General features: G+C 48.0%; 10 protein-coding genes across 10 annotated transcripts; 4 read left to right on the top strand and 6 right to left on the bottom strand.

Annotated features, from left to right (window-relative positions):
- Positions 1 to 705: 705 nt before the first annotated feature.
- PEX2_079440 (uncharacterized protein) lies at positions 706 to 2,193 on the bottom strand (the record flags this gene model as incomplete). Its single annotated transcript, XM_016745214.1, has 1 exon — positions 706 to 2,193. The coding sequence occupies one exon, from the start codon at positions 2,191 to 2,193 to the stop codon at positions 706 to 708; it is 1,488 nt and encodes a 495-aa protein (XP_016598132.1).
- A 570-nt stretch (positions 2,194 to 2,763) lies between these two features.
- On the bottom strand, positions 2,764 to 5,216 carry PEX2_079450 (anoctamin family protein; the record flags this gene model as incomplete). Its single annotated transcript, XM_016745215.1, has 4 exons — positions 2,764 to 4,476; positions 4,549 to 4,843; positions 4,909 to 5,062; positions 5,123 to 5,216. 4 exons carry the CDS (start codon positions 5,214 to 5,216, stop codon positions 2,764 to 2,766), a joined length of 2,256 nt encoding a protein of 751 aa, XP_016598133.1.
- A 2,563-nt stretch (positions 5,217 to 7,779) lies between these two features.
- On the top strand, positions 7,780 to 8,965 carry PEX2_079460 (magnesium transporter CorA family protein; the record flags this gene model as incomplete). Its single annotated transcript, XM_016745216.1, has 2 exons — positions 7,780 to 8,315; positions 8,380 to 8,965. The coding sequence occupies 2 exons, from the start codon at positions 7,780 to 7,782 to the stop codon at positions 8,963 to 8,965; spliced, it is 1,122 nt and encodes a 373-aa protein (XP_016598134.1).
- Positions 8,966 to 11,417: 2,452 nt separating this feature from the next.
- PEX2_079470 (uncharacterized protein) lies at positions 11,418 to 13,780 on the top strand (the record flags this gene model as incomplete). Its single annotated transcript, XM_016745217.1, has 4 exons — positions 11,418 to 11,421; positions 11,524 to 13,416; positions 13,478 to 13,664; positions 13,717 to 13,780. 4 exons carry the CDS (start codon positions 11,418 to 11,420, stop codon positions 13,778 to 13,780), a joined length of 2,148 nt encoding a protein of 715 aa, XP_016598135.1.
- A 1,624-nt stretch (positions 13,781 to 15,404) lies between these two features.
- PEX2_079480 (WW domain protein) lies at positions 15,405 to 16,123 on the top strand (the record flags this gene model as incomplete). Its single annotated transcript, XM_016745218.1, has 2 exons — positions 15,405 to 15,963; positions 16,023 to 16,123. 2 exons carry the CDS (start codon positions 15,405 to 15,407, stop codon positions 16,121 to 16,123), a joined length of 660 nt encoding a protein of 219 aa, XP_016598136.1.
- A 206-nt stretch (positions 16,124 to 16,329) lies between these two features.
- Positions 16,330 to 17,130, bottom strand: PEX2_079490 (class I SAM-dependent methyltransferase; the record flags this gene model as incomplete). The annotated part of the gene is made up of 1 exon (XM_016745219.1): positions 16,330 to 17,130. One exon carries the CDS (start codon positions 17,128 to 17,130, stop codon positions 16,330 to 16,332), a length of 801 nt encoding a protein of 266 aa, XP_016598137.1.
- Positions 17,131 to 17,669: 539 nt separating this feature from the next.
- Positions 17,670 to 19,003, top strand: PEX2_079500 (Zn(II)2Cys6 transcription factor domain-containing protein; the record flags this gene model as incomplete). Its single annotated transcript, XM_016745220.1, has 2 exons — positions 17,670 to 18,386; positions 18,437 to 19,003. The coding sequence occupies 2 exons, from the start codon at positions 17,670 to 17,672 to the stop codon at positions 19,001 to 19,003; spliced, it is 1,284 nt and encodes a 427-aa protein (XP_016598138.1).
- A 126-nt stretch (positions 19,004 to 19,129) lies between these two features.
- tpcF (glutathione S-transferase tpcF) lies at positions 19,130 to 19,843 on the bottom strand (the record flags this gene model as incomplete). The annotated part of the gene is made up of 1 exon (XM_016745221.1): positions 19,130 to 19,843. One exon carries the CDS (start codon positions 19,841 to 19,843, stop codon positions 19,130 to 19,132), a length of 714 nt encoding a protein of 237 aa, XP_016598139.1.
- A 1,654-nt stretch (positions 19,844 to 21,497) lies between these two features.
- PEX2_079520 (extracellular guanyl-specific ribonuclease RntA) lies at positions 21,498 to 21,955 on the bottom strand (the record flags this gene model as incomplete). Its single annotated transcript, XM_016745222.1, has 2 exons — positions 21,498 to 21,872; positions 21,941 to 21,955. 2 exons carry the CDS (start codon positions 21,953 to 21,955, stop codon positions 21,498 to 21,500), a joined length of 390 nt encoding a protein of 129 aa, XP_016598140.1.
- Positions 21,956 to 22,951: 996 nt separating this feature from the next.
- PEX2_079530 (amino acid permease) lies at positions 22,952 to 24,953 on the bottom strand (the record flags this gene model as incomplete). The annotated part of the gene is made up of 8 exons (XM_016745223.1): positions 22,952 to 23,358; positions 23,420 to 23,791; positions 23,842 to 23,936; positions 23,994 to 24,173; positions 24,230 to 24,387; positions 24,449 to 24,575; positions 24,623 to 24,734; positions 24,791 to 24,953. The coding sequence occupies 8 exons, from the start codon at positions 24,951 to 24,953 to the stop codon at positions 22,952 to 22,954; spliced, it is 1,614 nt and encodes a 537-aa protein (XP_016598141.1).
- Positions 24,954 to 25,818: the final 865 nt, after the last annotated feature.

A 25,818-nucleotide genomic window follows, 5' to 3' on the forward strand; every position in this document is an offset into this window, starting at 1 on the left:
TTGTGTTGTTGAAATGGTGTCCCAAGACGGTAGACCAACGTCAATGGCTTGTGACCTCTTTAAGCTCGATGATTATTATCGCGTGACGGCCATATTAAGACACCAGTACGAGAACCAAGAAACACAAGCAAGATGGTGGGCAGGATCAAGTGGAAGCTTTCACTATCTTGCACAGCCAGCGCGTAGAAACCGAGTAATTTTGTTGCAAGAATACCTATATGAGTCTTTATCGATGAAGGAAATTGCAAGCAGTAAGACTAAGGAGAAAACTGACGGATTAAAGAGAAGAGACTATGTGGGGGACGGGTCCGGCGAAAGAAAGAGAGAAGTCCGTAAAGGAGAAGAGAGGGCTTATACCTACCTGGGGGCTTCAAGACAATATAGCGCCGTTCCCCGTCATCCTTTCGAGACCTTCGCGTCTGATATCTGGGATAGTTTTGCACAATGGAAAATCGTCGCGGCAAACATGATACGAATAGGAAGGTTATCACACTCAATCTCCAATATATTAAGAACAAAAATACCTACTGTATGCTAAAGACTCAAGTCTAGCATTTCTAGGGTAATGGTGAAAGGAATCCGCAATGCAATGCAAATATGCAACAAAATGAAGACTAACCGGCGACCAGCCGCCGGCCACTTGCTTCAACCTCATGAGCCCCCGGGAAAGTCATGAGATGGTAATAACATTGAACCTCGCATATATTAAGTGTGCTCTATCGCGCTATCTTGCGTGGCTGTTGTGGCTTTTTTGTGATCCTGATAGACGGCGTGACCGACAAGTTCGAGCAGGTGGCGTTCACGATATGTGAAAATGCGGACACCAGTTGTTCGTAGGAATTGCTTTGCGTGCTCTAGGATGAGATCTAGGTGTCTTGGGGGAAGGTGAGCGAGGGCGTCGAGAGAGATGGTGATTTGGTCAGGAGATGTGTTTGAAGATGGGAATGCGGCAAGAAGATGGCAGGTGGTTTTGTTCCGGGCGAGGGATTCGCAGTATGTTTCGAACATGTTTTCACGAACAATGAACCGAAGAATTGAGTCCACGGAGTTGGGTTGGACAATGGCCTGCGGTAGGGAATGTTCAAGATCGGCGAGAGCGTGTTGCATTGCAATCACGTATTGCAGGTCTTCAATGAGCTCAGTCACCTGTATTTCCGCTGGTGATGTAGTCCCAAGGAGTGGACGATCATAACCCAGCTTTTTCCGCCAGAAATAGTTGCATAGTATTAGTGAAATGATACATGGAATCAGGACAACGTATCCCCACCAGCGCTCCGCAGTAACCATCGAAGCGGCACCCGCCACAAGACCATTTAGCCCATTGATACCAGCATGCCATTGAAAGCGACGGAACCGAGTATGTAGACGGCAACGGATATCATCGCTGGGCTCGTGGGCCAAGACAGCAGTGTCGTGCACATGGAATCGACGAAAGAGATAGCCAGACCAGATGGCATTGACAAGGCCAAACACTGCGGCGAGACCATTACCAATATAACCAGAAAGTAGATTACTGGCTTTGAAGACGTGGGGGTTGGCGCCGCCAATGGCCATCAAAGTGCCAACGCCAACCAACAAGGAGCCGAGTCCCATCAACACATCCATCGCGATCCGGTCAATCACTTCGGTGCCAATTTCACGCAGTCCCACGCCCAGCCGGCTGTCAATGAGCCGGGAGAGTTCTACATTCTTGCCATGGTACTGCCGAAGACGCTGGAGATGATCCCGCTCCGCCCGTAGCAGCTTGACGTTTGTCCAGCTCAGCCGAAGATCATGAATAGCAACCAGCACCATTCCCAAGGCAAGTGTACCCCCAATTCCCATGAGCACAGCGGCAAACTTCGGAACAGGGATCTGGTTCCAGACATTGGCAGCGAAGTCAGCGGCGTTAGCTAGCTCGAGGTACCCGACACTGGCGAGCAAGCTATTTTTGAATTGCTGCTGGTGCAGTAGGCGGAAGCGACCGCCTCGCCGGACTAGCAAAACCTGGCCTTTTTTCGATTCCAAAGATTCCTGCCATGTGATGTCACTGGCTTCACGGAGGAGTTTGGGGACCACGGGCGGTGGAGACTCGGCGGGCGGTAGTAAGTCCATCTCCATGGCCACCGTCGTGGGCTTGGGGGTCGACTGTGAGATGTGGACAGGAGATGGAGGAGGGATTAAAGTGTCGGAGGAGTTGGTAGGGGTCATCATAGTAAAAGTCGTATGCAGGTGACCGTAGGAAGGAGAAATTCACACTGGGCTATCCATGCCGATGCTCTGTACAACCAGGTTCAGAGGGTTGGATGGTGATTAAATTGAAAGCAAGGGGGCGGGAGGAAAGGCAGGGTAGAAGACAAAGAGACAAAGAGACAAAGAGACAAAGAGGTAAAGAGGAGATGAGTAGAAGAGAAGAGAAAAAGACACGCAAGCAGGTAAAACCAGGGAATCCCGGGGTCTTCAAAGTTCACGGGTGGGTCGAGACACCCGCCTTGGCGTAGCCAGCCCTATAGGGCTGACAATATGCTTTGGTTCACAGGGTTACAGGGGGACCAATGTCCATGTACGGCCACAAATATTGCACTAGTTGTGAAATAAATTGATTAGTGGAAATGAGTGTCCACTAGTATGATCCTTCGACTATCAATGCCTACATATGTACATTTGCTACAGTAGGTACTACAGCCAACCCAACAATTTGGCGAACTATACATAGAAAAATCCAGGCAGCAATGTAATAGAAAACTGAAAATACGGTCTAAAAATACATAGAGCTGAGAATATCTATGCCTCTTTAGAAGATTTATCCCCATCCCCTGCTTTAGGTGTGCTTAATGCGCGAATTAGCTTGACGCCTGCGTCTGCCATGTCCCCTGAATACGCGCCCCAAAATTGGGCCTCACGGTCGGATCCACGAAGCACATCATTCCCCGGCTCCTCTTTAGTTGGGGATGGAGTGCCGTCGGTTGATGGGCCTTCTTCGTTCGAGCCGTATACATTAACTCGTTCGTTGAACCGCACCCGGTGACGGAGCCGACCGTTCGGCGAGCCCTGGGAACCAGAACTGGAGGAGGAGTTTCTCGCCAGACTAGCAGCAAGATAGTCCTTGCGTACTGCATACCTACCAGCTTCTTCTCTTCGGATCGTGTCCGAAAAGATCTTTTCAAGGGCTGTAGAGGCAGTGAATCGCATCCCCAGGTAGACCTGCTCGGCAACGAACAACGTCAACAGAAGCGAGGAGAGCCGTACCTCGGAAATAGGACCCCGGTAGACATGCACAATGGCTGCTGTAGATAGGGTCCCCAACCATGCTAACAAATCCAGCCCTAGTAGACATGGACCGATCGAGTCCGACCGGATTGGTGGTGGTCGTTGGCACTCTAGCGTGAGCTTGAAGAAGTCACCGCGTAGCTCCAGCCAGTTGTTCAGTAGAAAACCGAGCGGTACCAGTGGCCAGGCAACTCCAAACAATGCGAGATAGCCAAACTGTACACACATCTCCATGATGTCCTCCTCCACATGGTACTCCTCTGCACCGGCCTCGCTGCGCAGTCTTGTCATAAATGCCACTTCGTCTGGCGAGTCAACCAAGAATTGACCGGTGGCTATGGAATGCTTCCGCCTGTGGCTGTATTCCGCCTTGCGATCCCGATAGTTTTGCCACTTCTGCTTCAGGACATGCTTCACATATGGAAGGACTACTTCCTCACCGAAGCTAAGTACCTGAGCCGTCATAGACAGATAGATCACCTCCTGCTGAAATCGGCTTGTATCAACCTCGAATTCCTTTTGCCCGCTTACCAAGTCGGCCCTGATCCCCGTTCTTCGGAGGATGTCAAGGTGTGGGACGATTTGTTTGCCGAAGGGAACATAGACATAGGCGGTCAATATTGTCGGGAGGAAAGAGGTGATGAAATTCATGACGAAATTCTTCTGTGTCTGGGCAAGATCGTATTGATCCTGCGTTCGGTAGTTCTCATAGTCGGTCAAGCGGGTTGCGACGCTTGTGAGAAACGAGGTTATGGCGGGCAAGGATAGCGAAAACAGGACAGTCGGTACGGATTCCAGGTACTCCTTGAATGGACCATCGTATACCTCAGATATGAAAACCTCCGATGCGAAGGAGGCAACAATCAATGCCCCGAGGGCCACGCTCGCAACAGAAGCAAAAGGAACCAAAAGCAGCTGACGTGTGAACTGCTTCCAACCTGGGAAGACATAATTCACTTGACCACTGATTGGGTCCGTGACCTCTTTCTCCCACACATATTGCTTGCGATTCACCTTCAGTTGTCCAACACCTTTGACACCCCATCTCTGACTTAAATCGGCCTCTCGTACCTTCCAGTACTCAACGAATACAATGCACCAGGCACAAAGTACGATTCCATATATGATAGAATATGGACCTAGATATAGCCACCCAAAAATGCCCAATCCTGCGGGCACCACGAGGAATAGCGAATAGCAATGAATAAAAGCGTAGTAAAAAGCGACCTGTACATGGTTAGCTGTCTGTCACAATATTACAATAGAGCCGACTCAAGATCGACCGAGCTGGAACAATACCTTTTCGCCAAATAAGGCTCGAATCGCATCCAGGTCGCTGGTGGTCAACACGGTTTTTCGATTCCATTGACGTAGCATTTCCGCACAGGCCTCTTGATCATGCAACGGAAACGAGGCAGTGATGTTCTTCCATTTTCCAAAACCTGGCGTGATGCCTGCGCCTCCTAACTTTTTTTGCCAAGTGACGGCGTGGTATACCGATCGGATCTCTTCGGACGGGGTATCGGCGTCGGCGATAGCTGTTTCGTCGCCATCCGGTAAGGTATGCGTAATTCCAAACAACCAATCTTTAATTCTGCGATGTGTTAATGACTGTTTTTAAAATAAAAAAAATCATCCGACATTTCAAATCGCACTTACCTTGACTGGTGTACTAAATTCCCAAGATGATCCCGCGGAACCCGAATACAGACTAATAGCGCTTCACCGTGGCCGTGACGAACCTGAACCCGAAGACCAGCCTCGCCCAGATCATGGATAAGCGTTTGAAACTCTGTAATAGCTTGAGCTTGATCTGATGATCGTCAGTATATGCAGAAGGCCAAAGGACATTCCATGCAAGCACGTCATTTACCGATGTCTCCAAAGTCATATTGTAGTACCCAATCCACGCCCAGGTTGTCGTGATCATCTTCATCACGATTGCCATACCCTGCGAGCCAAGACATGTTGGGAGGCTAGGTGTGGCCTTTGGAGAAGAGCGCGCAGTCTGGATAGGTAACAGGTGTGGTTAAAGTGTTTAAACAGGTTACATCGGCAAAAGTTGAAAGGGAAAATGTGGGGGAAGATTCCAAGGTTGTCACTATTATTACATTACCTAGCACTACTCCGTACTCTATTAGTATTTATTAATTGTTCTATTTCTTTCTACTCTGGTTCCACTCTTGACAGGGGTGGGGGGGGGGGGAAAACAGGGCACACGGTATGCATCATCTTTACCCGTGGAGAGAACTGCTGATCACAGCTCTACCTTTTTAACACCTGAAACCTCCCCTATACGATTAGGATATACATTGTACTCCGCACAGTCAAAATTATGTGAAATAAACAATTGTATTCCCCAATTCTGATCTGATCCCTACAGTTATGCTTCAGGGAACGCAAGTCAGCCCCGCAAGCCAAGCTTCAGCCCTATGAGGGAGATTTTATTGCTTACTACCCAATGATATGCAGCAGGTTCCGATCGCCATTTCTCTGCCGTGCACCCCCTCACATTCTTGTCAAGAAAATTGCGTATACCTTGCAAAATTAAACGAGGAAATACTCGAATGAGCTGGTTAAGCGCCTGCACTGTGCCAGCTGACCCGAAGGGGTGTTCCTAGAAAGGATTATTGCACAAGGCTGGATCCACTACGGGCGCGTGTAGCTGTCGGATTGGTGGGAACTGGTGCTAGGGCTGAACACAGGGGCAAGAGCTTCGGGATAATTGAATCGGTGAAAGGGCCATATTCCCTATAACGTAGATCATAGATCATAGATGATCCAAGCCAAATTGCTATAATTGATCTATAGTATGGAGTGTGGAGTGTACTTAATCCAAAGGATTCGATGTAATTTCGTTAGAGAGAAATTGTTGAGGATAAATGCTGTTGCCTACAACAGCATAACTTTACGCCAAGCCCCCGGCACAATTCCGTGATTTTCGATTTTAAGGAAACCCACATTGGATTATCTTGCTATTTGCGAAAGTTTCCAATCTGAATAATATTGCCAAGGTTGAAAAAGAAAAAAAAGAAAAAACTTGACAGGCATCAACATTCAGCAAGCACGGACACAGTACACAGCTTTTGCTAAAAACGGTACCATGAGCCACAATGTTCGGTGGCACATCCGGCGCTTCCAGCGTAGCTATAAGTATATGGGGTAACATACCGGGGCGTAATGAGATCATTTACTCAAAACTTTCTTCTTGTTTCCTGAATTGACTGAATCAATTATCTACGTCCCTGGCGGCTTGGCTACCGTACAACATATGTACCCAGTCCTCGAGATCATGGCCCGTCGATTTGCTCGTGGGCAGAACTTCACTCTCGGATTGAGTATCTTCCTCTTCATTTTCATGTTTCTACCTACATTTGTGGTCCTACTAGCGGTCGTCGTATTCTTTGGGCTCGTGTATCCCCGATTGCGGAAGTCGTACAGTCTTGACTGTGAAAAGGAGATGGAATCTCGATCGGAGACCAAAGATTGAATGATGATCGGAGCATGGTATGACCATATTCAATGTGCTCGGTTACGTTCAATCACTAACTTGTCTTAAGATGCCATCTGGGTGTATAATCAAGCCCCGCTACCGAGTCCACGAAAATGCATTGACGCTTCTTTTTTGTTTGAGATTGATGACGCTGTGTAACGACTACGCACAGCATTTCGGAAGGCGTTCTGGGTCATATATTGATTACAGTAAAATAATTATGGACTTTTGATGTTACTTTATTTTACAGGGTTTCGAGAACTAGGTATATGTATGATCCATGATCATAGGATCTACAATGTATAAAATGTACACTTCATCCACTCCATTCCACCTTAAGTTGAAACATCGTACTCCGTATTTCCCTGGTTATACATAGAAAACTCGCTTGCACAAAGTATGTTTTTTTTTTAATTGCCTTCACATACACCTAAAAGGATATCTTAAAACACACTTCAAAAGACATTTACAAAGACCATTTAAAAAGACCGACTAAAAAAATCCCACACGGCCGCAAACGTGGCCGACTAGTCTTGCTGCAACATCCATATTAGGTAAAATTAAAGCCAGAAAAAATCTAGGACGTAAATGCCTAGCAAGTTTGGAACCGTACCGAAAGTCACCATTTTCCCAAAATGATTGGATACGTACATTGATATACTCCATACTAGTCTAACTTGGCACCTGGGCAGTTCCACCACTTGACTCATCCCGAGGCCTTCCAAGGTCCCTTGTGCGGCTATCGGGTAGGGCTGGTACGCGTTTCACGTGGTTGAAGGGGTCCTTCCTTCCTCTTTTTCCAGGTCATCTCTACCTATGAACACCCTGCATAGAAATCCTCCCATCCAATCCCATCTCCTCGAGAGTTCAAATGGGCTGAACAAATTCATTCTCTTCATCCATGGAAGTTCGATTGATTTCAGAAAACGGAGCAGCACTCCCTAAAGATCACCCCGACCAAAATCTGATGGCAGCAGATCAACTCCTTAGGGTACCAGCCATTTTACCCGCCTCTGATCTGGTATACAGCCAGCAAGATGCAGACCAAACAAGAAGAGAAGCTGGAAATCCACCAGCCGCTGCCTGATCGGTTTAGCTTCTTTTCCTCAGAAACGCGACAAGCGACCGCCGCGTCTACCTGGGATGGTCTTTTCCCCAGCGGAAACATCGACCATATCTTCCAGGAGAAGCATAAAAGTCGACCAGATCCCAACCAGCCAATCTGGTGGATTGACATCCGCGACGCTACCGAACAAGATGTCGACGCCGTCTCGCAGGCCTTGTCCATCCATCCCCTGACGGCAGAGGATATTGCTATTCGTGAGCGTCGAGAGAAAGTCGACGTCTACAAGAACTACTACCTAATCTCGTTCCAGACCCTCGTAGGCAACAAGGTTAGAACTGAGCGACCGGGAATTCCCATCTCGACTGCATTATACATTCTTGTCTTCCAGTATGGCGTGGTCACCTTCTCACCTAGCGGTTGTGGGCATGTGGCTCGGGCGCGAGAGCGCATTCGGAAAATGCATGATCCCACTATCTTGACTAGCGATTGGGTCTGCTACGCAATGATGTATCTAATGAATCCCTCCTCATCTACCCACCCTTTCATGGACTCAGGACTAATTAATCCACAGAGACGATATCATTGACAGCTTCGAGCCATTTGTCCGGGATGCGGAGCGCGAGTCTGAAGCAATCGAGGATCAAGTGTTCATCAGTCGCATTGATGACGCTCAAGCTCTTATCCCACAGATCGACGTCCTCCGGAAGAAAATCACTCATATTATCCGCTGCCTTAACGGTAAGGTGGACGTGTTAAACGGATTCGTGAAGCGCTGCCAATCTCCCGATAAGCACCCTGTTTTCCCTGACGGTGATCTACTTCTATATCTCGGCGATGTTCAGGATCATCTGGTCACAACTTTGTCGGCACTTGGGCACATCGATGAGATTATTGGTCGGTCCCAGGCAAATTATTTAGCCCAGATGAGCGCTACAAATCTCCGGTTGAGTTTGACTATCAACTCTGGTTTGAGTAAGGTTACTCTCCTGGCTACAATCTTCGTGCCGTGTCACCTGGTTACGGGCTTGTGGGGAATGAACGTTCCTGTCCCGGGTGGCGGGACTCATGGGCTGGGGTGGTTTTTTGGTATCCTCGGTTCCTTTGCGGCATTCATGGTTGTTTGCATCGCCGCGGCTACGAAGTACAAACTTTTGTAAACTCTGGGGGTGATTGATATGTTTGGCTTAGGATACATACATTAATGCCCCAGTATTGACCGAATATTTGCCAAGACCGAGAAGTCTGATAAAAACTTAAAACAGGTGTAGAATCAAATTATTGCCAGGCAGTATTAACGAATGAGAGAGTTATGTATCGGTGGTCCCAATAGTGGTCAGTGTATGAAGTCAGTCTGCGAAGGTGTCCCGAATCATCTAGTGGAATACATCGAAAGCATCCATGTTCCATATACCGAAGAATGGATCCAAGAGCTGCGTGCCGGGTCGATGGACGCATTTGCAGCACTTCTAATATCACAACTTCCTAGTCTGAAATATCTCCACCTAGCCAAGAATTTCAACCGAGAGAGTCGCTTGACAGGCATGATGTTCCGCTCCGCTCTCTGCGAAGTTTCCCGGAATAGCCATATTTCATCCTTTGCACATCTCCAAGACGTCTCAGCTCAATGTCCCGACCTTGATTTCTATATTCGTAGGTATACGGACATCAGGAACACGGCAGACGTCCTTCCCTTCTTCTACTTACCATCAATTGAACGGAAGCCTCTCAATCGACAACTTTACTAGCTTCACCTGGACAGGGAAGCTTCCACCAAATCCATCAACACTTATATCGCTCGACTTGACTATGGTGCGAGAGGGACATCTCGGTCAACTGTTGTCATCTACCCGAGGCCTTAGGAATCTTAAATGGTCTTGGGGCTACCGTCCGGATATTCCAGATGACTTCGTCACTAATACTATCGATTTGGACCAAATCGCCACGGACCTATCTCACATTCAAGAGACCTTGACAGAATTGACTATTAGGGAAGGATCAGCTGCGTGGCCAGGAGATCTCAACAGACAAAGCTGTATTTCAATGGTTCGTTCAATTTGAGCGAAATCCATATGCTGGAGAGAATCGAAATTCCGCTTCCATTTGTGCTTAGATTTTCTCCATCGACTTCAAACATGGTGCACCTTGGGAAAGCACTCCCAAAAAGCCTGGAATGGCTGACTGTGACCGACAATCTATGTTTTCAGGAGGAATGGGAATGGGATATCGATACTTCCCACTTAGTGGGGGTTCTTCGATCATGGCTACAAGGCTGGAGGAGATTCACACCTCGCCTCCGCGGATTTTGCTTATCGGGGGAGCAGGATTGATAAGACGAGATGTTACACGGATTTGAAGACTTAATTTCAGAATTCGGGATCCAGATTCGAATAATCGAGAACGGAATTACCGTGTTCGTTTGAATGTCAATATACTAGCTCAAATTATGATCATGGCATTTCTGCCACTGGTATATTCTCGGGCCACCCCCAAGACTGCATTGTATCAATTGTGTTGCCGCCATTAGGATACTGAGAGTAACCTCGTTATGATCCTATGGATACGTGTTGGGGTGATCCATGACTCTTGATGTTTTTTTACCGCTTACATATACACCTAAGAGGACAGCTAAAGAACAGCTTAAAGACCACCTAAAAGCCCAGCTAGAAGCCCAGCTAAGAAGACCTCATAAGGCTGCAAAGGTGGCCGACTATTTTTGTCTCAGAGTCAAGAACTCACCTGTAACATCCGAGGATGGTAGATTGTGGCAATAGTGACATAGGCAGACACAGCCACAAGTGCGGATATGAAACTGTGGGCCAAAACACTGAGAGGCGCAGCAGACCTACATCCACGTAGTCGTATTTGTTTGTCGTGGGATAGTCGGACATTTGTGAAGCCGTTCCGAAAATACATACAAATGACGTCATTCCCAGTCACTAGTGAAGTACGACAGCGCACACATACAACACATATCATATTGTACATCGATCTAGTGTCCAAAAAACACCTATTCAAAGGCGGGACGAGAATAAGCGAAACCAAGACCTCAATGGCAATAAGTATGCCATCCAAATATGGTAGCCTGATGGTCGATCGTAACAAAGATTCACCAATAATGTTGACTTAGTAGATAATGGACCCGGTCTTCCCGTCTTTCACCCTTGGCATCCTTATAGGGAGATTCGTGATGAACGCGTCATTCGTTGGATTAAATCGGATATTAAGGACCAATATATAGAGTAGCCCCTGGAGCATTTCAGGATTGACATCATGCTAGGGATATAGTGTAGGGTGACGACAGACTACGCGAGGTTGAGAATGTAATATTAGGTCAATATTAAACATTCCTTTTGGTAAGGTCTTAATCAGGATCTCCAGGGCTGAGACAAAAGGACGGGAAAAAGAGTGTGGCGTTGGAAAATCATCATGCCAAGTTGCCAAGATCTTACCTAAATAAGCCTGGCTCCGTTCCAAGATTCCATGTCCCCCCTTAAGAGAACTTAGAACTCGCGTGTCAACTGTCGACATTATCTTTTTCTAACTTCATCTATTGTTTTATCATCAAAGGCTTGTTGCCTTCTTTCATCTGTCTTTTTTTTCCTGAAATACATGCGTAAGTAGTATCCAGAGAGGCGCTCAAAGCTATAGCTATAGCTATAGCTATCCCGAGATCTTATCTCCACTCTGGATCTGGCTAACAATGTTCCTTCTACAGACCGGATTCACTCGTGGGCGAAAGCTCACGCGTCTTCTAGCGGCCTGCCAGATCAGACCCCCTCACAACAGGCCGCCGACCCTGTCAATACCGAAAAACCTCCTCAACATGGACAAGTGAATGTGCCAGTGGAGGACTCTACTCCGGGGTCCGCCACGGAATCCAACTCAAAGCCGGGTCTTCTGATCCGCATGCGAAATGGCTCCGGCCGTTTCTACCATCATACCGCGGACGCTATCTGCCACAGTTGGGTTAATGTCCTGCTGATCTTCGTACCGGTCGGTATTGCATGTGAGGCCGCGGGTCTCAACCCAGCCATCATCTTCGCGATGAATGCAGTGGCTATCATTCCCCTGGCTGGACTGCTCAGTCATGCCACGGAGAGTGTCGCTAGTCGTCTCGGTGACACCATCGGAGCCTTGATCAACGTAACTTTCGGAAATGCAGTCGAATTGATCATCTTCATCATCGCTCTGGTCAAAAATGAGATTCGCATCGTTCAAGCTTCTCTCCTCGGCTCCATTCTCGCCAATCTGTTGTTGATCATGGGCATGGCGTTTTTGGCTGGTGGCCTTCGCTTCCGAGAACAGATTTACAACAGTACTGTCACTCAAATGAGTGCTTGTCTGCTTAGTTTGAGTGTGGTCAGTCTCCTCTTGCCCACTGCTTTCCACGCCTCGTGGTCAGATACCACAAATGCCGATCGCGAGACGCTCAAAGTCAGCCGTGGCACCAGTGTCGTTCTTCTGTTGGTGTACATTCTCTACATTATCTTCCAGCTGAGAACACACTCGTATCTCTATGCCAGTATCCCCCAGGCCATCATTGATGAGGAATCCAAACCTGGTGTTTTGGCAGAATTCATGAACAGCTCTTCGGACTCCTCATCCAGCTCCAGCGACGAGTCGGATGACACCACGACTTCCTGGACCACCGCCAAGCGGATTAAAAGAGCAATGAAGTACCGCAGACACCGAAAGTTAAGCACAAGCTCGAAAGGGACAACCTCCCGTAACTCCTTCCAGAAAAGGGGTATGGCATCGACTTCCAATGAAAATCAGGCTTCAATCTCCAATTCCATTGGGAGCAATGAACACGCCATTGAGCTTAGTGATGAAATTCGTTACGATGCCGATGACGACGTTCAGTCCTCTTCAGCAGTCCGTTCCCGCGACTTTGGTTTGGCCCTAAGCCGTATGGACAGCAAAGCGAGTAAGAAGTCGAAGAAACGCGACCACAAGAGGCGCAAGGCTCAGAAAGAAGAGAAGAAGGCTCAGATCGTGGCACCGGAGGACAGCGGTCCCTCATCCGATCCACGTCCGATCCTCAATGGATCCCCATCAGCCTCTAACGTCGCTGGCTGTGAAGGTGCAGGAGATGATCCCCGGAAACGCCGTTCTCCTTTCGGACCCATTCCATCTCTACTCTCCAACACTGTTTTCAGCTCCCAGTCACCAGCGGGCTCACCCCTTATCGGAACCGCTGCCTCGCGCCCTGGAATCTCTCGCAGCAACTCACTCCCCGCGCATATCAGTCGTCCTCCGCTGGCCGGAAACGCAGTACAGTTCGCCCGTGGTGCTTCTCGTCTAACTGATCAGCATGATATCGTGGGTCCGGAGACAGCTTCTCCAGCCCCGGAACCCGCAATGTCACGTACCGCTGCTGTCGTCATGCTCCTGCTCTCGACTGCTTTGGTAGCTGTCTGCGCTGAATTCTTGGTTGACGCCATTCCCGACATGATCGCAAGCTCAAGCGTCAGCGAAGCTTTCATCGGTCTCATTATCCTGCCCATCGTTGGCAATGCAGCTGAGCACGTCACTGCCGTCAGTGTTGCCACTAAGAATAAGATGGATCTGTCAATTGGTGTGTCTGTTGGTAGTAGTATTCAAATTGGTATGATTATATCCATTCCTGATGAGGTGTCTACACGTGCACATTCTGACCATTCCAATAGCTATTTTCGTCACACCACTGGTCGTCATCCTGGGCTGGTGTATGGACAAGGACATGTCTCTCTACTTCACCCTCTTCGAGACTATTTGTCTCTTTGTCACCACTTTCGTTGTCAACTTCCTCGTCTTGGACGGCCGAAGCAACTACCTAGAGGGTGTCCTCCTAATTGCAGCCTATATCATCATTGCGTGAGTTTATCCCTACCCTCAATGTCGCTTCCATGTGCTAACCAATCCCCAGCCTATCTGCGTTCTTCTACCCGCCCAGTAAGGAGTTAAGTGCTATCGCAGGCTCAGGGGCATAGTCCTGAACTTGCGGTGATGGGATGTTGAGTGTAGGTTGTTTCCACTATCAATCGTATGTGCGCCGATTGATCCCCTTTGATTGCTAGCGCTAGAGCGCCGTTCATAACTACACTACTATAATGGCACGCTTTCCTCGAACTCGAAAGATCTGTTATTGCTGCTCTAGTAGCCAAGTTTGTAGTGCACGTAGCGTAAGCAGGAATCGTAAATTCGACGTATCTTTTCCGGAAATCCTTCTCGTATTGTAGGCTGGTATATTTGGGAATCTTCTAAGCCATACTCCGTTAACCGTACATATGTACATAAACTGCTCTAGCAACTCTGGTTGAAAAAATCACGGGGAACTGCTCCATGTGTCCGATCGTCGCGGTCGGTCCCGTATGGCCCCGCGCAGGCTGGGTCCAGGCCGCTCTCGTTCCGCGCATTATTTCAGCCGAAGTCCGATCCCGGCGCGTATGTATATCGTACATATGTATACGCGGGGTGCACATTTCGAAAAAAAAAGTCACCACATATTGAGTTACGTTTCTAAAGATAGGAAGATTGATAAGTCAATATGCATATACTAGCCTTCTGCAAATGAAGTCTAGAAAATAGTTCGAAGTTGCTACTATTGATTCAGCACGCAGATCTTTCTTGTCGACTGTTTCAGGGTCGCAAACGTTAGCGTAAGGTGAGAAATACTTTTCTACTGAGTACTCCGTACGGAGTACGACATCGCAGGCCCTTTGTAGCAACCCGGTACATAGCGCCCTTCATCCCAGCCCTACCTGCATTAGACACATGCTGATTTAGCGCTTAAATATCTATGAAACTAATTGCAACTAGTTTTGTCGGAGCACACCACTCCCTCGTAGCGTACTAAATGTGCCAAGCCCCAATTCCTATATCCACCAGCCACGTGTGTGACAGTCAGTGGCTGTGTTTCCCACGACACGGTTTGCCTGAGCCACATCGTGGCTCTGCGGTACCTAGGTGGCACACGACAGGTTGATTTTATCCCGCAATCCTTAATCACTTCCCCCCCTATAGAGGGGAACTCTCCACTGTGGGCAATATTCCCCCTATTTTTTGGGTTTTTTTATTTATACATTACCAATATATGGACCCCTTTTTATATACCAAGTATCCGAGGTCAAACCGTGGAAACAAATAGTCAAGCTCCCGTGTGGAGCAAAGTTGCTCCTGATATGTAATGCAACCCCTCTACGGAGTAGTCCGTAAGTATACGGCTTATTGTGACACCTGAACATTAAACAAGGGCCACTTGGCATGTTCAGGTGCTGAATTCGAATTGGTCATCTGGCTGACTAGCCCTGCAAGGCTATGGGATTGTCAATCTGACCATCCTGCCCACTCCAGGGGCTCGTGGAGCATTTTATATTGCATCTGCCTAATCGGAGTAGACGTACTGCGTAAACTTGGGCGCTAACATGTAACTCCTTAGAAGTGGGGGCATAATTCTGTTGGACAGATTGTGGAGTTGTCTCTTTCGGTTCTGGGCGGAAGGTGATGGTCTACAACGGTGTTCTTTGCGCTTTCCCATAAAAGCCCTTTGTCCCCTCTTTCTCTGTTATATTCCTTTTCTCTTCCCTCCTTCACCTCCCCATACCAACCATCATTATGTCGTACGCTCCACCTTACGGCGATCCTTATGCTCGCCCTCCCCCAGATCGTCCACCATACGACCCCTACGGGCGCCCACCCGCTGATCCTTATGCGCGCCCTCCTCAAGATGGATATGACCGTCCTCCTTACGACGCCGGTCGCCCAGCATACGACCGGGCCCCATACAGTGCACCCCCACCTCTAGCTCGTCCTCCTCCAGGTCCCCCGCCTCCCCTGCCCCAGGGCTGGGTCCAGGAATGGGAGCCCAACGCCCGTCGCGCGTTCTACATAGAACAGGCTACTGGTCGCTCTCAGTGGGAGACGCCTTACCAGCAGCCCGCCTACTCTGGGTACAATGATGGTTCTCGCAGCGTTCCTCCTCCCGCGCCCCAGGGTGGATACTATGCGCCTCCCCAGGGCCCTCCACCTGTGCCTTACAATAATCCTAGCCCTAGCTACTATCAGCAGCCGGAGCCTGAGAAGAAGAGCAGCAATGCTGGGAAGTATCTCGCAGCTGGTGCTGCTGGTTTGGCCGTCGGTGGTCTTGGCGGTGCTTTGCTCGCACATGAGCTTGGTATGTGGTCTCTTTTGCTTGAACTGCTTTGTTTTTTCACATGCTAATTATCTTTTTAGGTGAGGACTCTGATAGGTCAGATCGCGAAGAAGCCTACGAGCAGGGACGTCGCGACGAAGAAGAGGCTCATGAGTCAGACCACAGTGATGGTGGTTGGTGATTATCGTCACCCATGGGCTGTTGAAGGTCTTCCATCAATCGATCGTTATTTTAAGATTCACGTTCTTTGCTAGGTTTGAGGGTTGCATTTTGCGAAGGTTTTACATCATTACTTTTGCCGTTCCTTAACATTGCATTCAGATATTTCTCTACTACCATTTATTTTAAATGCCGTGCCAAGTTTTTAAAGACAACACTTGTTCCATTTTACTTCCAACCCAATATCTCCCCATGCAACAAACCAAACCAGGCATCGTCATCTTCCACGAACTCTCTCCACCCCCTCGCAATAAGTTCCAAATCCTTCGGCTCTGCAAAGCCCTCCTCAACGGCATTCTTTGCAAACCCAGAAGATCTAGCCCTCTCCTCCATAGATCCACCCCAATAAGCTCTCTCATTGTTGCTTCCAAAACACCAAGCCCCCGCACTCCTTTTCACATGTCCACTGTCAAACCCAGCCTCCCGCGCCCAAACATGAATCATCCTCCCAGGATGCGGGTTGCCACCTTTAGCAAGTTGCATGTGCTCCGTAACGTTGCGCCACTTAGCGATCCCCACAGACTCGGGATACCAGCTTAGCTCCGCCGACTCACGACATGCAACAATGCCGCCGTCCTTAGCGACTCGCCGCATTTCCTTCAGCGCATGAATCGGATCAGCGATATGTTGTAGAACTTGGTGTGCATGTACCACGTCGAAGGTATTATCCTGGAATGGCAGAGCGTGAATATTTCCTTCTTGGAAGGTAATGTTCGACACGCCTTCGGCTTGTGCAAGGGCACGGGCGCCTTCTAGTGGATCGGGCACGTATTCCACGCCTGTAACATGTCCAGATGGGACATGTTTTGCGAGGGAAACCGTGATTGAGCCAGGTCCGCAGCCTACATCCAGGATTCTCATGTCTGGTTTTAGATGTGGGAGGAGATATGGCGCGGAGTTGGAGACTGTGCGCCAGCTGTGTGTGCGGAGGACTGAGGTTGAGTGGTCTGTTGTGTAGACTTGAGACATAGTCAATGGATTCTGAGTTGAGTTGTAATTGTAATTGTTGGTTTGGTTGAAAGCATGTTGTTGGGTGAGATCGGCAGGGGATTTTATAGTTGCGGGGAGATCTGGACCTGCTTCGGAATTCCGCAGATCTTCGATATGGGTCGTTTAGTTGGCCACGCCGTTTAAGGTTAATCCAACGCCTTCAAATCAAGGCATCAAATTGTTTTTCCTAACTTCTATGAACATGTGGTGAAGCTTTCATGTAGTGAACCATAAGAGGTGAAAGCAAGAAGCCAAAAAGTACTAGGTAACTGGGAGAAAGAACTGGAGATTTTAAACTGGCCTTAATGTATCACAGTAAACGCTTGAGATACAAACAGCTAAACCGAAGCCAATGCGTGATTTTCTAGACAACATTTCAACTCCAAAGAGTGCAAATTTGCCTTAGTAGCCATAAGAGGTGCCCAGGTGGGATGACTTCATGGCTTGGCATTTGGTGCGGAACTCCGAAACTCATCACGGAATTCCGAACTTTCCTCAGGTTCCACGTCACCTTCAACATGGAAGAAGTCCCAGCTAAACCGGGACCATCAACCCCTGCTTCATCTCGAAAACCCCGCAATTCGCGAAGAAAGGCATGCCAAAAATGCGTAGAAGCCAAAAGTGCATGCGACCTCGGAAGGCCAAAATGCAAGCGATGCAGAGATCGAGGCATGAGTTGTGAATATCCAGCACATGTCACACCAAAAGGTGGTCCCAATGCAATTAATCAATACGCTGTTGTGGATGCCAGCCCTTTCAGCACTATTGCTGATACAACACCTCTGGATTCCACATTGCCTCAAAGTCTGGTTGAAAGCATAGGAAATGCATCCCATACCTCAAGTTACTCTACCATCGCGGATAGTGGACCAGTCCATCCAGATTCCACTGTTGCCCTGAACTTTCGAGAAATTGATCTGGTCCCCATGATTGATGCAGAGGAAATTCGCGATCGCTGGCTACGCCCCTACATCTCAAGCTCGACGGGCCAAGAGCCCAAGCAGTTGAATGCTCACACCATAGAGTATCTCACCTGCGTGTTGAAATCGTATCTTAGGAATCTACTCAACTCAGTTGCCCCGCCATTTATTCATTCTTTGCAACAGACCGGGACTTGTCCGCCTACCTTGGCTTACTGTTTCACTTTGGTTCGGACGTGGTTGACTCGGATTCCTGGTTGTGAACCCTTGGTTCTGGAGGCGATGCGAGGACAGATGAGGGATATTGAAAACCAGGTAAGCTGGCACCTTGTTATTCGTTACAGGTCAGCCTAATATGATACAAGGATGTCTCTCGAAGCGACTTTGACAGCCTATGCTCGTTCCAGGCGTATCTCATCTACTCCATGACGATCTATTTCTTTCCTCGTACAGACACCGTCGAGGTACCCAACCCTTTTGATACTCAAGCGCAGATACAAATGCAAGAAATTGCTTTCCGATCCGCCAAAACAGGTCTCACATGCCGAGCAGAAGAATCCCAGACTCGGCCGAGCTGGGAGTCGTGGATAGTCGCCTCTGCCAAGCGTCGTACCCTTTTTACCATGTATCTCTTTACTAACGTCTACAATACCCAAGTTGGGCTGCCGAACTTTATTGCTGAAGAACTAAGAGGGACCATGGCTCCGGAAAGCAAAATACTCTGGGAGGCTACAGACCGCACATTTTGGGAAAGAGAATACAATCGACACTTGTCTCGCTGGGAGGATGGGATGCTCGAGATATCAGAGCTGTGGAAGTCCGCTGAGACTGGAACAGACGCCCGTCGGGAGAAGATTGAGCGGTGGTTGCAATCTGCTGATGAATTTGGGATGATGCTTTTTTCTGTTTGTGCGCATATCCATGGGTGCTAGTCGCATATTACCCCGAGCCAGATTGAAGAAAAAACAAATACAGAACAAGAATACTAGAAACTAGGACACAGTTATATTGTAAATGAACCTTGACTCGAATTCTATCTCCATAGCAGTCCCAACCGATCACTCTTTCGACAAATTGGCCCGCTGCTCATTCGCAGAATCCAGAACAGCCTTGATGTGCTTCTTTGAAACCATGCGCTCAAACCAATCCTTCTCATTTGGGAACTCATCAACGTCGAACCCTTCATCGGCGTATACAGTGTGTGCTGTCAGTTGCCAAGGAATGAACGCCACATCAGCATACGACAACTTATTGCCGACCAGCCAGGGACCATCCCCAATATCACTGCCGTTGGCCTCCTTCTGCTTGGCCAACCACTTGTCAAGTACACCCGTCACGCGTTTGGCTTCGTCGACATAGCGCTTCACTGCACTTGGGATCTTCTCCCCGTGGAGTTTCTTGAACCAATACGCCTGCCCGTAGTACGGCCCTTGACCAGAGATCTGGAGGTGGAGGAACGAGCGTGCAAGCTCGGCCTCTGCGCTCTGCGGCGTGAAGCTGAGCTTGCGGGGTTCCTTGGTGTCATAACGTTCGACAAGGTACTCGATGATGGCACCGCTCTCCCAGATGGTCAGGTCGGTGTTTGGGTCATGGATCGAAGGTAGGCGGCCATTTGGATTGATAGCTTCGTACTCAGGTTCTTTTATTTTGGTGAAGGGGACTGATACGACTTCAAATGGAAGCTCCAGGAGTGTGAGGACGATTGCGACTTTCTGGGGATTGGGGCCAAGGATGCTACCGTAGAGCTGAATGGGCTTGATGGTGGATGACATTGTTGCGATTTAAGTGTGATTGAAGCTGGATCTTGATGATTGTGATCATATTCATAGTGACAAGCTTGGAGTTTATATGTCCCATCGATTCTGTCTAATGCTCATCTCCCCTTCTCTACAATTCCCATTATCAATCATTGTGGACAAAAGCCGAACGATTTGTCAAATCCGCCCGTAAAGTTCGTCCGTTGTTTATGCGAATGTTTAAAACGCCTTCGGGGTCGCTAATTTATTAGAAATCTTCGGCCTCGGGCATTGGTAAGGCCGAAGCCCCTTAGGCGTTATGTTATTCCGAGATCACCTTTTCCAAATTTAGAAAGGTTTCAAAGTTACCCGAGATCCAACCATGGGACTAGTTCCAAGGTTTGAAGACAAAGTCGACCTGTCATTATATGAGCATAATCGTTATGGCGCGATCTATACTTGCGTGAGAGCACTTCCTGTCCCCAACGGCATACCCAAATTGGGGAAATGTTTTGATCAGACCTTTTTGAACGAGAATGCCATCATGAATTTCACCCTGCAGACTACGACCATCACCCTATTCCCGCTGATATTGATTGTACACCACTTAAGAGATGGTGTATTATTATTCTTAAATGCTATTGGACAGCTTATTAAGGAGAACACGTTGCAAATTTCCTACCAAAAGCACAGCCTGTGTCAGATGACTTTTTTTACCATCATTCTCCAGGGCTTAATTCCTTGCCTTGCCTTGCCTCAATATAAAAGTATTGGTGCGTGGTGATAGTATGGACTGCAGCCATCTTTGGGCTCTGTGAACGGTGTATTTGACAGGGTAGACAAGAGCAAGATATATTATAGGATATTGGGAGGAAGATAGCCTTTAAAAAGCAATACAAAATATCTATCATCAGACCTATCAAGCACATCCCCATTCAAAAGTGAGGTGCGGCCATGGTGGGGACAGAAATGACACTTGTCGTATTTCGGGTCCTATGTCTCCTTCTACTAGTTGAAATTCACAGTTGTCGTAGTGACGGGTGACGGCAAAAATTGGCAACTACGATCCAAACCGGTAGCGCTTTCCTTCTACTCTTTATATCTCTTTTCATTTGGTGTCGAGGGTACACAGTGTTGAGACCGCGACCCCGCACTCAGTGACACAAGACCCTTCCCTCTACACAGTCCATCAGGTTTCTCCTTCATGCCCATCCCATAATCACATCTCCACTGCACCTAGCTGTATAGCATCAAATATTAATCTTCCATCCGTTGGGCAGATATCAGCTTTCAATTGACTCTCCGACAACATTTGTCGACTCTTGCGAGGGGCTAATAATGTGCACCCGCTGGGTTCCGACATCAACAAAACCAACCCAAAACTGACAACCCAAATTATGTCCACATAACATGTACCTAAATACTCCGTTTTGTTCATATATTTCCTCTGCCAACCTTCGGTATCAAACCCCGTCGACGATAAGTTCCAACATTCTCGCAAATGTGCGGGTGTCGATTGTTGTTTGCCTCTAGATACCTAAAGCAACGGAGACCCTTACGGCACGTTGACAGTTTGAGCGCTATGTCTACGTGATAAGGCGGTCTCCTACATTCAGATACCTAGACTTCAAATAAACACATCAAGCAAGATACGTTCTCAGAAATATCACATCCAATTCCAATTCATCATCTAGGTACATGCCACAAAGTTGTTACCGCTAGCACCAGTGTGAGTGATTACCCCAGCTAGCTCGTCATCGTCGTTGAAGATAACACGATCCGCACCAGGAGAGCTACCAGTATAGACCTTGCCACTCTTGAGAATAGGAAATTCGTAGTAGGTTCCTGAAACGGGGAAGTCGAAACCTTCGTAGTTGTGGTACTCGTGGGGGTAGTTGGAGACATCGTCATTCGTGCTGTAGAGGTTGTATCCCGCTGCTTGGGCGGAGCTGATGGCACTGCTAGTGTAGCAGACTGTGCCGCAAGTCGCGGCACATGCGCGAGCTTCAACATCTAGCGGGGCGGCGAAGGCACTGGAGATGAAGAGGGTGGCCACAGCCAGAATCTAGGTGAGGTTTGTGTTAATGATTGATGGTTGATGGTTGATGCCGTTGATCTGGAAGAATATATTACCTTTGTGTACTGCATTTTGGCGATGTGGTTGACTAGGAGACTTGAGTACTTGGCTGGCTAAGGATATTTCTTGACCTGTAGACCTCAATGTTTCTGGGAAATATGATGGTTTAAATACATCTTGCCGGAGGTATTTCCGGAATGTGAAGAGAATCTACTCGCTATCAATGCGATGTTACATTCTGTGCAGCCAGCGGTCTTTGTCTCTGATTGGCAATGGTATTCTGCAAGTCCAAATGATCAATTAACAGCCACTATACCGAATGAGGAACATTCGCCGACCGGCAGCCTTGAAGTATAAAAGTCAAAGCGAGGTACAAGATGGTCCCTATTGGTTAACTGGGGACAGCGTGAAGAATCGAGTGGTGCCAGGGCTCTGGATTCCCGGAAACTCGCCGTATCCGAGAAGGTGATCGACGGGCGGGGGTAAATTCGGCATGGGATGGGGCGTTTGTCAGACCGATACGGCTGAGACGAGCAGGGTCTCTCTTCTATATCGGACCAATCACACAGTCAACCATCGGGCACGATGTCGATCTAATGGTCCATTACTCAGCGGATCATGTGGGGTTAGACATCCTGTTGTCGGCGTGTGAAATTCGAGTGAGTGAATATATGTTGTTGCAGTGACTTCCTAGGCATAGCGCTCATCTAGCTACGAACAAAATTCTTTTTCTTTCCTTGCCGAGATAAGGGGTTTCACTCGATTGCGCTTCGCATACTCTGTATATTGCTTTCCCCTCATATGTCCCGCGCTCCGACGGTTTCCGTGTTGATCTCTTAAACTATCATCTCTGGCCCACTGCGTGCTGATTAGATCGCATGTTTTGGTCCTTGGTGCTCTGTTGTCAGTCGCACAAAGCCATATTCGGCAATTTCTTTTTACACGGTAGATTAGGTCCAATTGTCTCACATGCTAGTCTCCATGGGACTTCGGACGGCTGCATATAACCGAATGGTAGCTTCATATTGTGTATGAGTGGGTATAGTATAAAGCAAAGCGTAACTTCTCTACCCGATAACAATGGAATAAATGCGAGACCACCACGTGGCGGCCTTCTTGGGCGACTCGGGCTCCTCCGAATCGACGTGCTCCCTTCGCCCGGTCCAGATATCTATATCCTCCAGTCGAACGACGCGGGTTTTGTTCCAGAATTTGTACACAATCACAAACAACACAAACACAGGAAGCAGGATATAGTTGATCACAAAGTCAGTGGAGCTGAAAGGGTTGAGGAAGCAAGTGTACCCCTGGAAGAAAATGAGGAACACATTTGCTGCCAGCGAGAGGTAGGTGCCCCATGGGTAGAAGAGAGCTTGGAATGGGAGTTTTGATGGGTCTTGGCCTTGCGCTACCAGGGCTTTCCGGAATCTAATATGCGCAACTCCGATTACCGACCAAACAATAAAAGTTGCAACTAAACTTTGTTAGCATGGAACAACGGTGTTTCTGGGAATGGTCTAGGAAGGGAAACATACCCCCTGAAAGGGTAATCAACGCCGAGTAAACTCTCCCAGCACTAGAGGACTGTTCCAAAAACACAATGCATGCGAAGACGTTGGTGAAAACCAAGCCCACCCATGGGACTCCGAGACGATTCGTTCGGCCAATGAATTTGGGGGCTTTTCCATTACGGGACATGAAAAGCAACGTTCTAGATGCCACATACAGTGAGCTGTTTCCTGCGGAAATGACACTAATCACAATGAGAGCATTAATGAGATGGGCGGCTGGGAGAATCCCAGCATCCTCTAACGAGATTGTCAAGGGGGAGCTGGCTGTCTTTGACGTTGTGCCCAACAATCTCTTGTCATTCCACGGGATGAGCATTCCAATGAAGAAGATAGTACCTGGATATAGTTCAGTAATGCTTTAGTCTTCTGTTTCAATGTGAACTCACCAACGTAGAAAATCAGGATACGCCAGAAGACTTGCCTGATAGCCTTTGGTACTGCTTTTTCGGGATTTGCTGATTCTCCGGCGGTTATGCCAACCCTAATTTGACTGTCAGCTTTCGCCATTTCCCGCCACCTTCGATATTGGGGAACATACATCTCAGTTCCAGCATACAGGGTTCCCGCAACGACAAAGGTTTTCGCAACACCATTGATTGAATCTGCAAATGCCCCGGGGGAATGCCAATATTTAAATCCAATAGCGCGTGGTCCAATGCCGCCTGCGCTGATGATAATTGCGAGGATGAAAAAGACAATTAAAGCCAACACTTTGATACTGCAGTCTATTAGCCCACAATTTGATGCCTCACACCCAAGCACGCGAAAACTTACAGAGATAGCCAAAATTCCATCTCGCCGTAGGCCAAAATCCCCAGATTTGACAGGGTAAGGAACATCACCCAGAAGATCAAGATCCAGCCCCATTGAGGAACAGCATCTGTCCAGTACCCGATGACTAGTGATATCGCGTTGTATTCATTTGCGAGAACCTGGATTGTCGTATTAGCAAGAGACCCTTTATAATACTTGAATCCTCCATGTATGCCGTACAGTCACCCATAAGTACCAATACGCCCATCCCAGCGCAAACGCGAGGGAGTCATCAATAAAGCGCTCTGCATACTCGGTGAACGATCCAGTCACAGGGAGCAGGGTGGCCATTTCACCCAATGATTGCCTATCGCTATTAGAATCATTCTTGCGGTCAGGAAGTCCACTCCTCACATGACAAAGAAGACGATAATGCCGACGAGCGAGAAACTAATCAACGCCCCTGCGGGTCCACCCTCATGCAGCGCATTTCCCGAGCTCACCAACAAACCAGGACCGATAATACCTGAGAATACTTTGGTCAACACTCAATCACGTAAAACAATCTGACCGGAAGCTCACCTCCAATAGCGATCATTTGTAGATGTCTAGACTTGAGCTGCCGCTTCAATGGTGCAGACATAGGATCCGTCGCAGTCTCTTCATCCGATCGGAGGCTTTGCGTAGCATTATCCTGAACAGGTCCTCTGTATGTTACGGTGCTGATATCCGTTTTGCCCGCCATGTTGAGAAAGTCTGTATACACACAAATCAAAGATAGGTCTGAAATCAGTCAAATCAGAAAGGCAGAAACTATTTCCTTGTTTTTTTTCCCACAAAAGCTCCCTTGGGCATGCGGCCTGGAGCCAATGATATGAAATCTCCTCATTTGCTGCCGATGTCGTGATAGGACACGGGAGCGGCGTCATGGATGATCGTGTGGGGCGATTTAGGCGGGGAAAAGGTACTTCAACTTTGGAATTATATTTGAGATAGACAATGTTTTCATATTGAAACAAAGAGTAGTTACATAATGCTACATAATTTCGCTGGGTATCAAAGTCTGAAAAGGTGGGAACTCTAGAAAGAAACAGTGACTTAGCAGGGAACTTTCAAGGTTTGAAATCGCAGAAGCAAAAGGGAAGAATTGCTTGAATTTTTGCCTCAGGCTAGCGTTAAGATATCCCATCAGTGAGAGTTCAGGGTTGCGGAATTTTTCATCATTGGCATCAAGTGAATCAGTGTGAAAGAAAAGGAAATAAGTCAGTCATGCGAGACCGTATCTTCGAACTCACCGATAATATCCAGTACAGTAATCCAAGGGAAGCAAATGACAAGTATTCAACAACAATGGCTGGCAATGCTTAAGTAGTGGCTCAGACCCCAAAGGTTTGTTTCAATGAAGTTCAAAAAGTGCGCTTTTTCATCATTGCCACCAGGCAGTTGCCATCAAACGCATTGGCAGGAGATATACTGATAACCTAGGAAGTTTCAATCTCAAAATTAGCCACAAGAGCATTCAGAAGAGTGATCATATGGGTATAGTAAATGACAAGAATTCAACAGCAATAGCTGACAATGCTTAAATAGTGGCTCAGACCCCAAAGATT

Source organism: Penicillium expansum (genome assembly GCF_000769745.1).
Source record: "Penicillium expansum strain MD-8 chromosome Unknown contig268, whole genome shotgun sequence".
Taxonomy (NCBI): domain Eukaryota; kingdom Fungi; phylum Ascomycota; class Eurotiomycetes; order Eurotiales; family Aspergillaceae; genus Penicillium; species Penicillium expansum.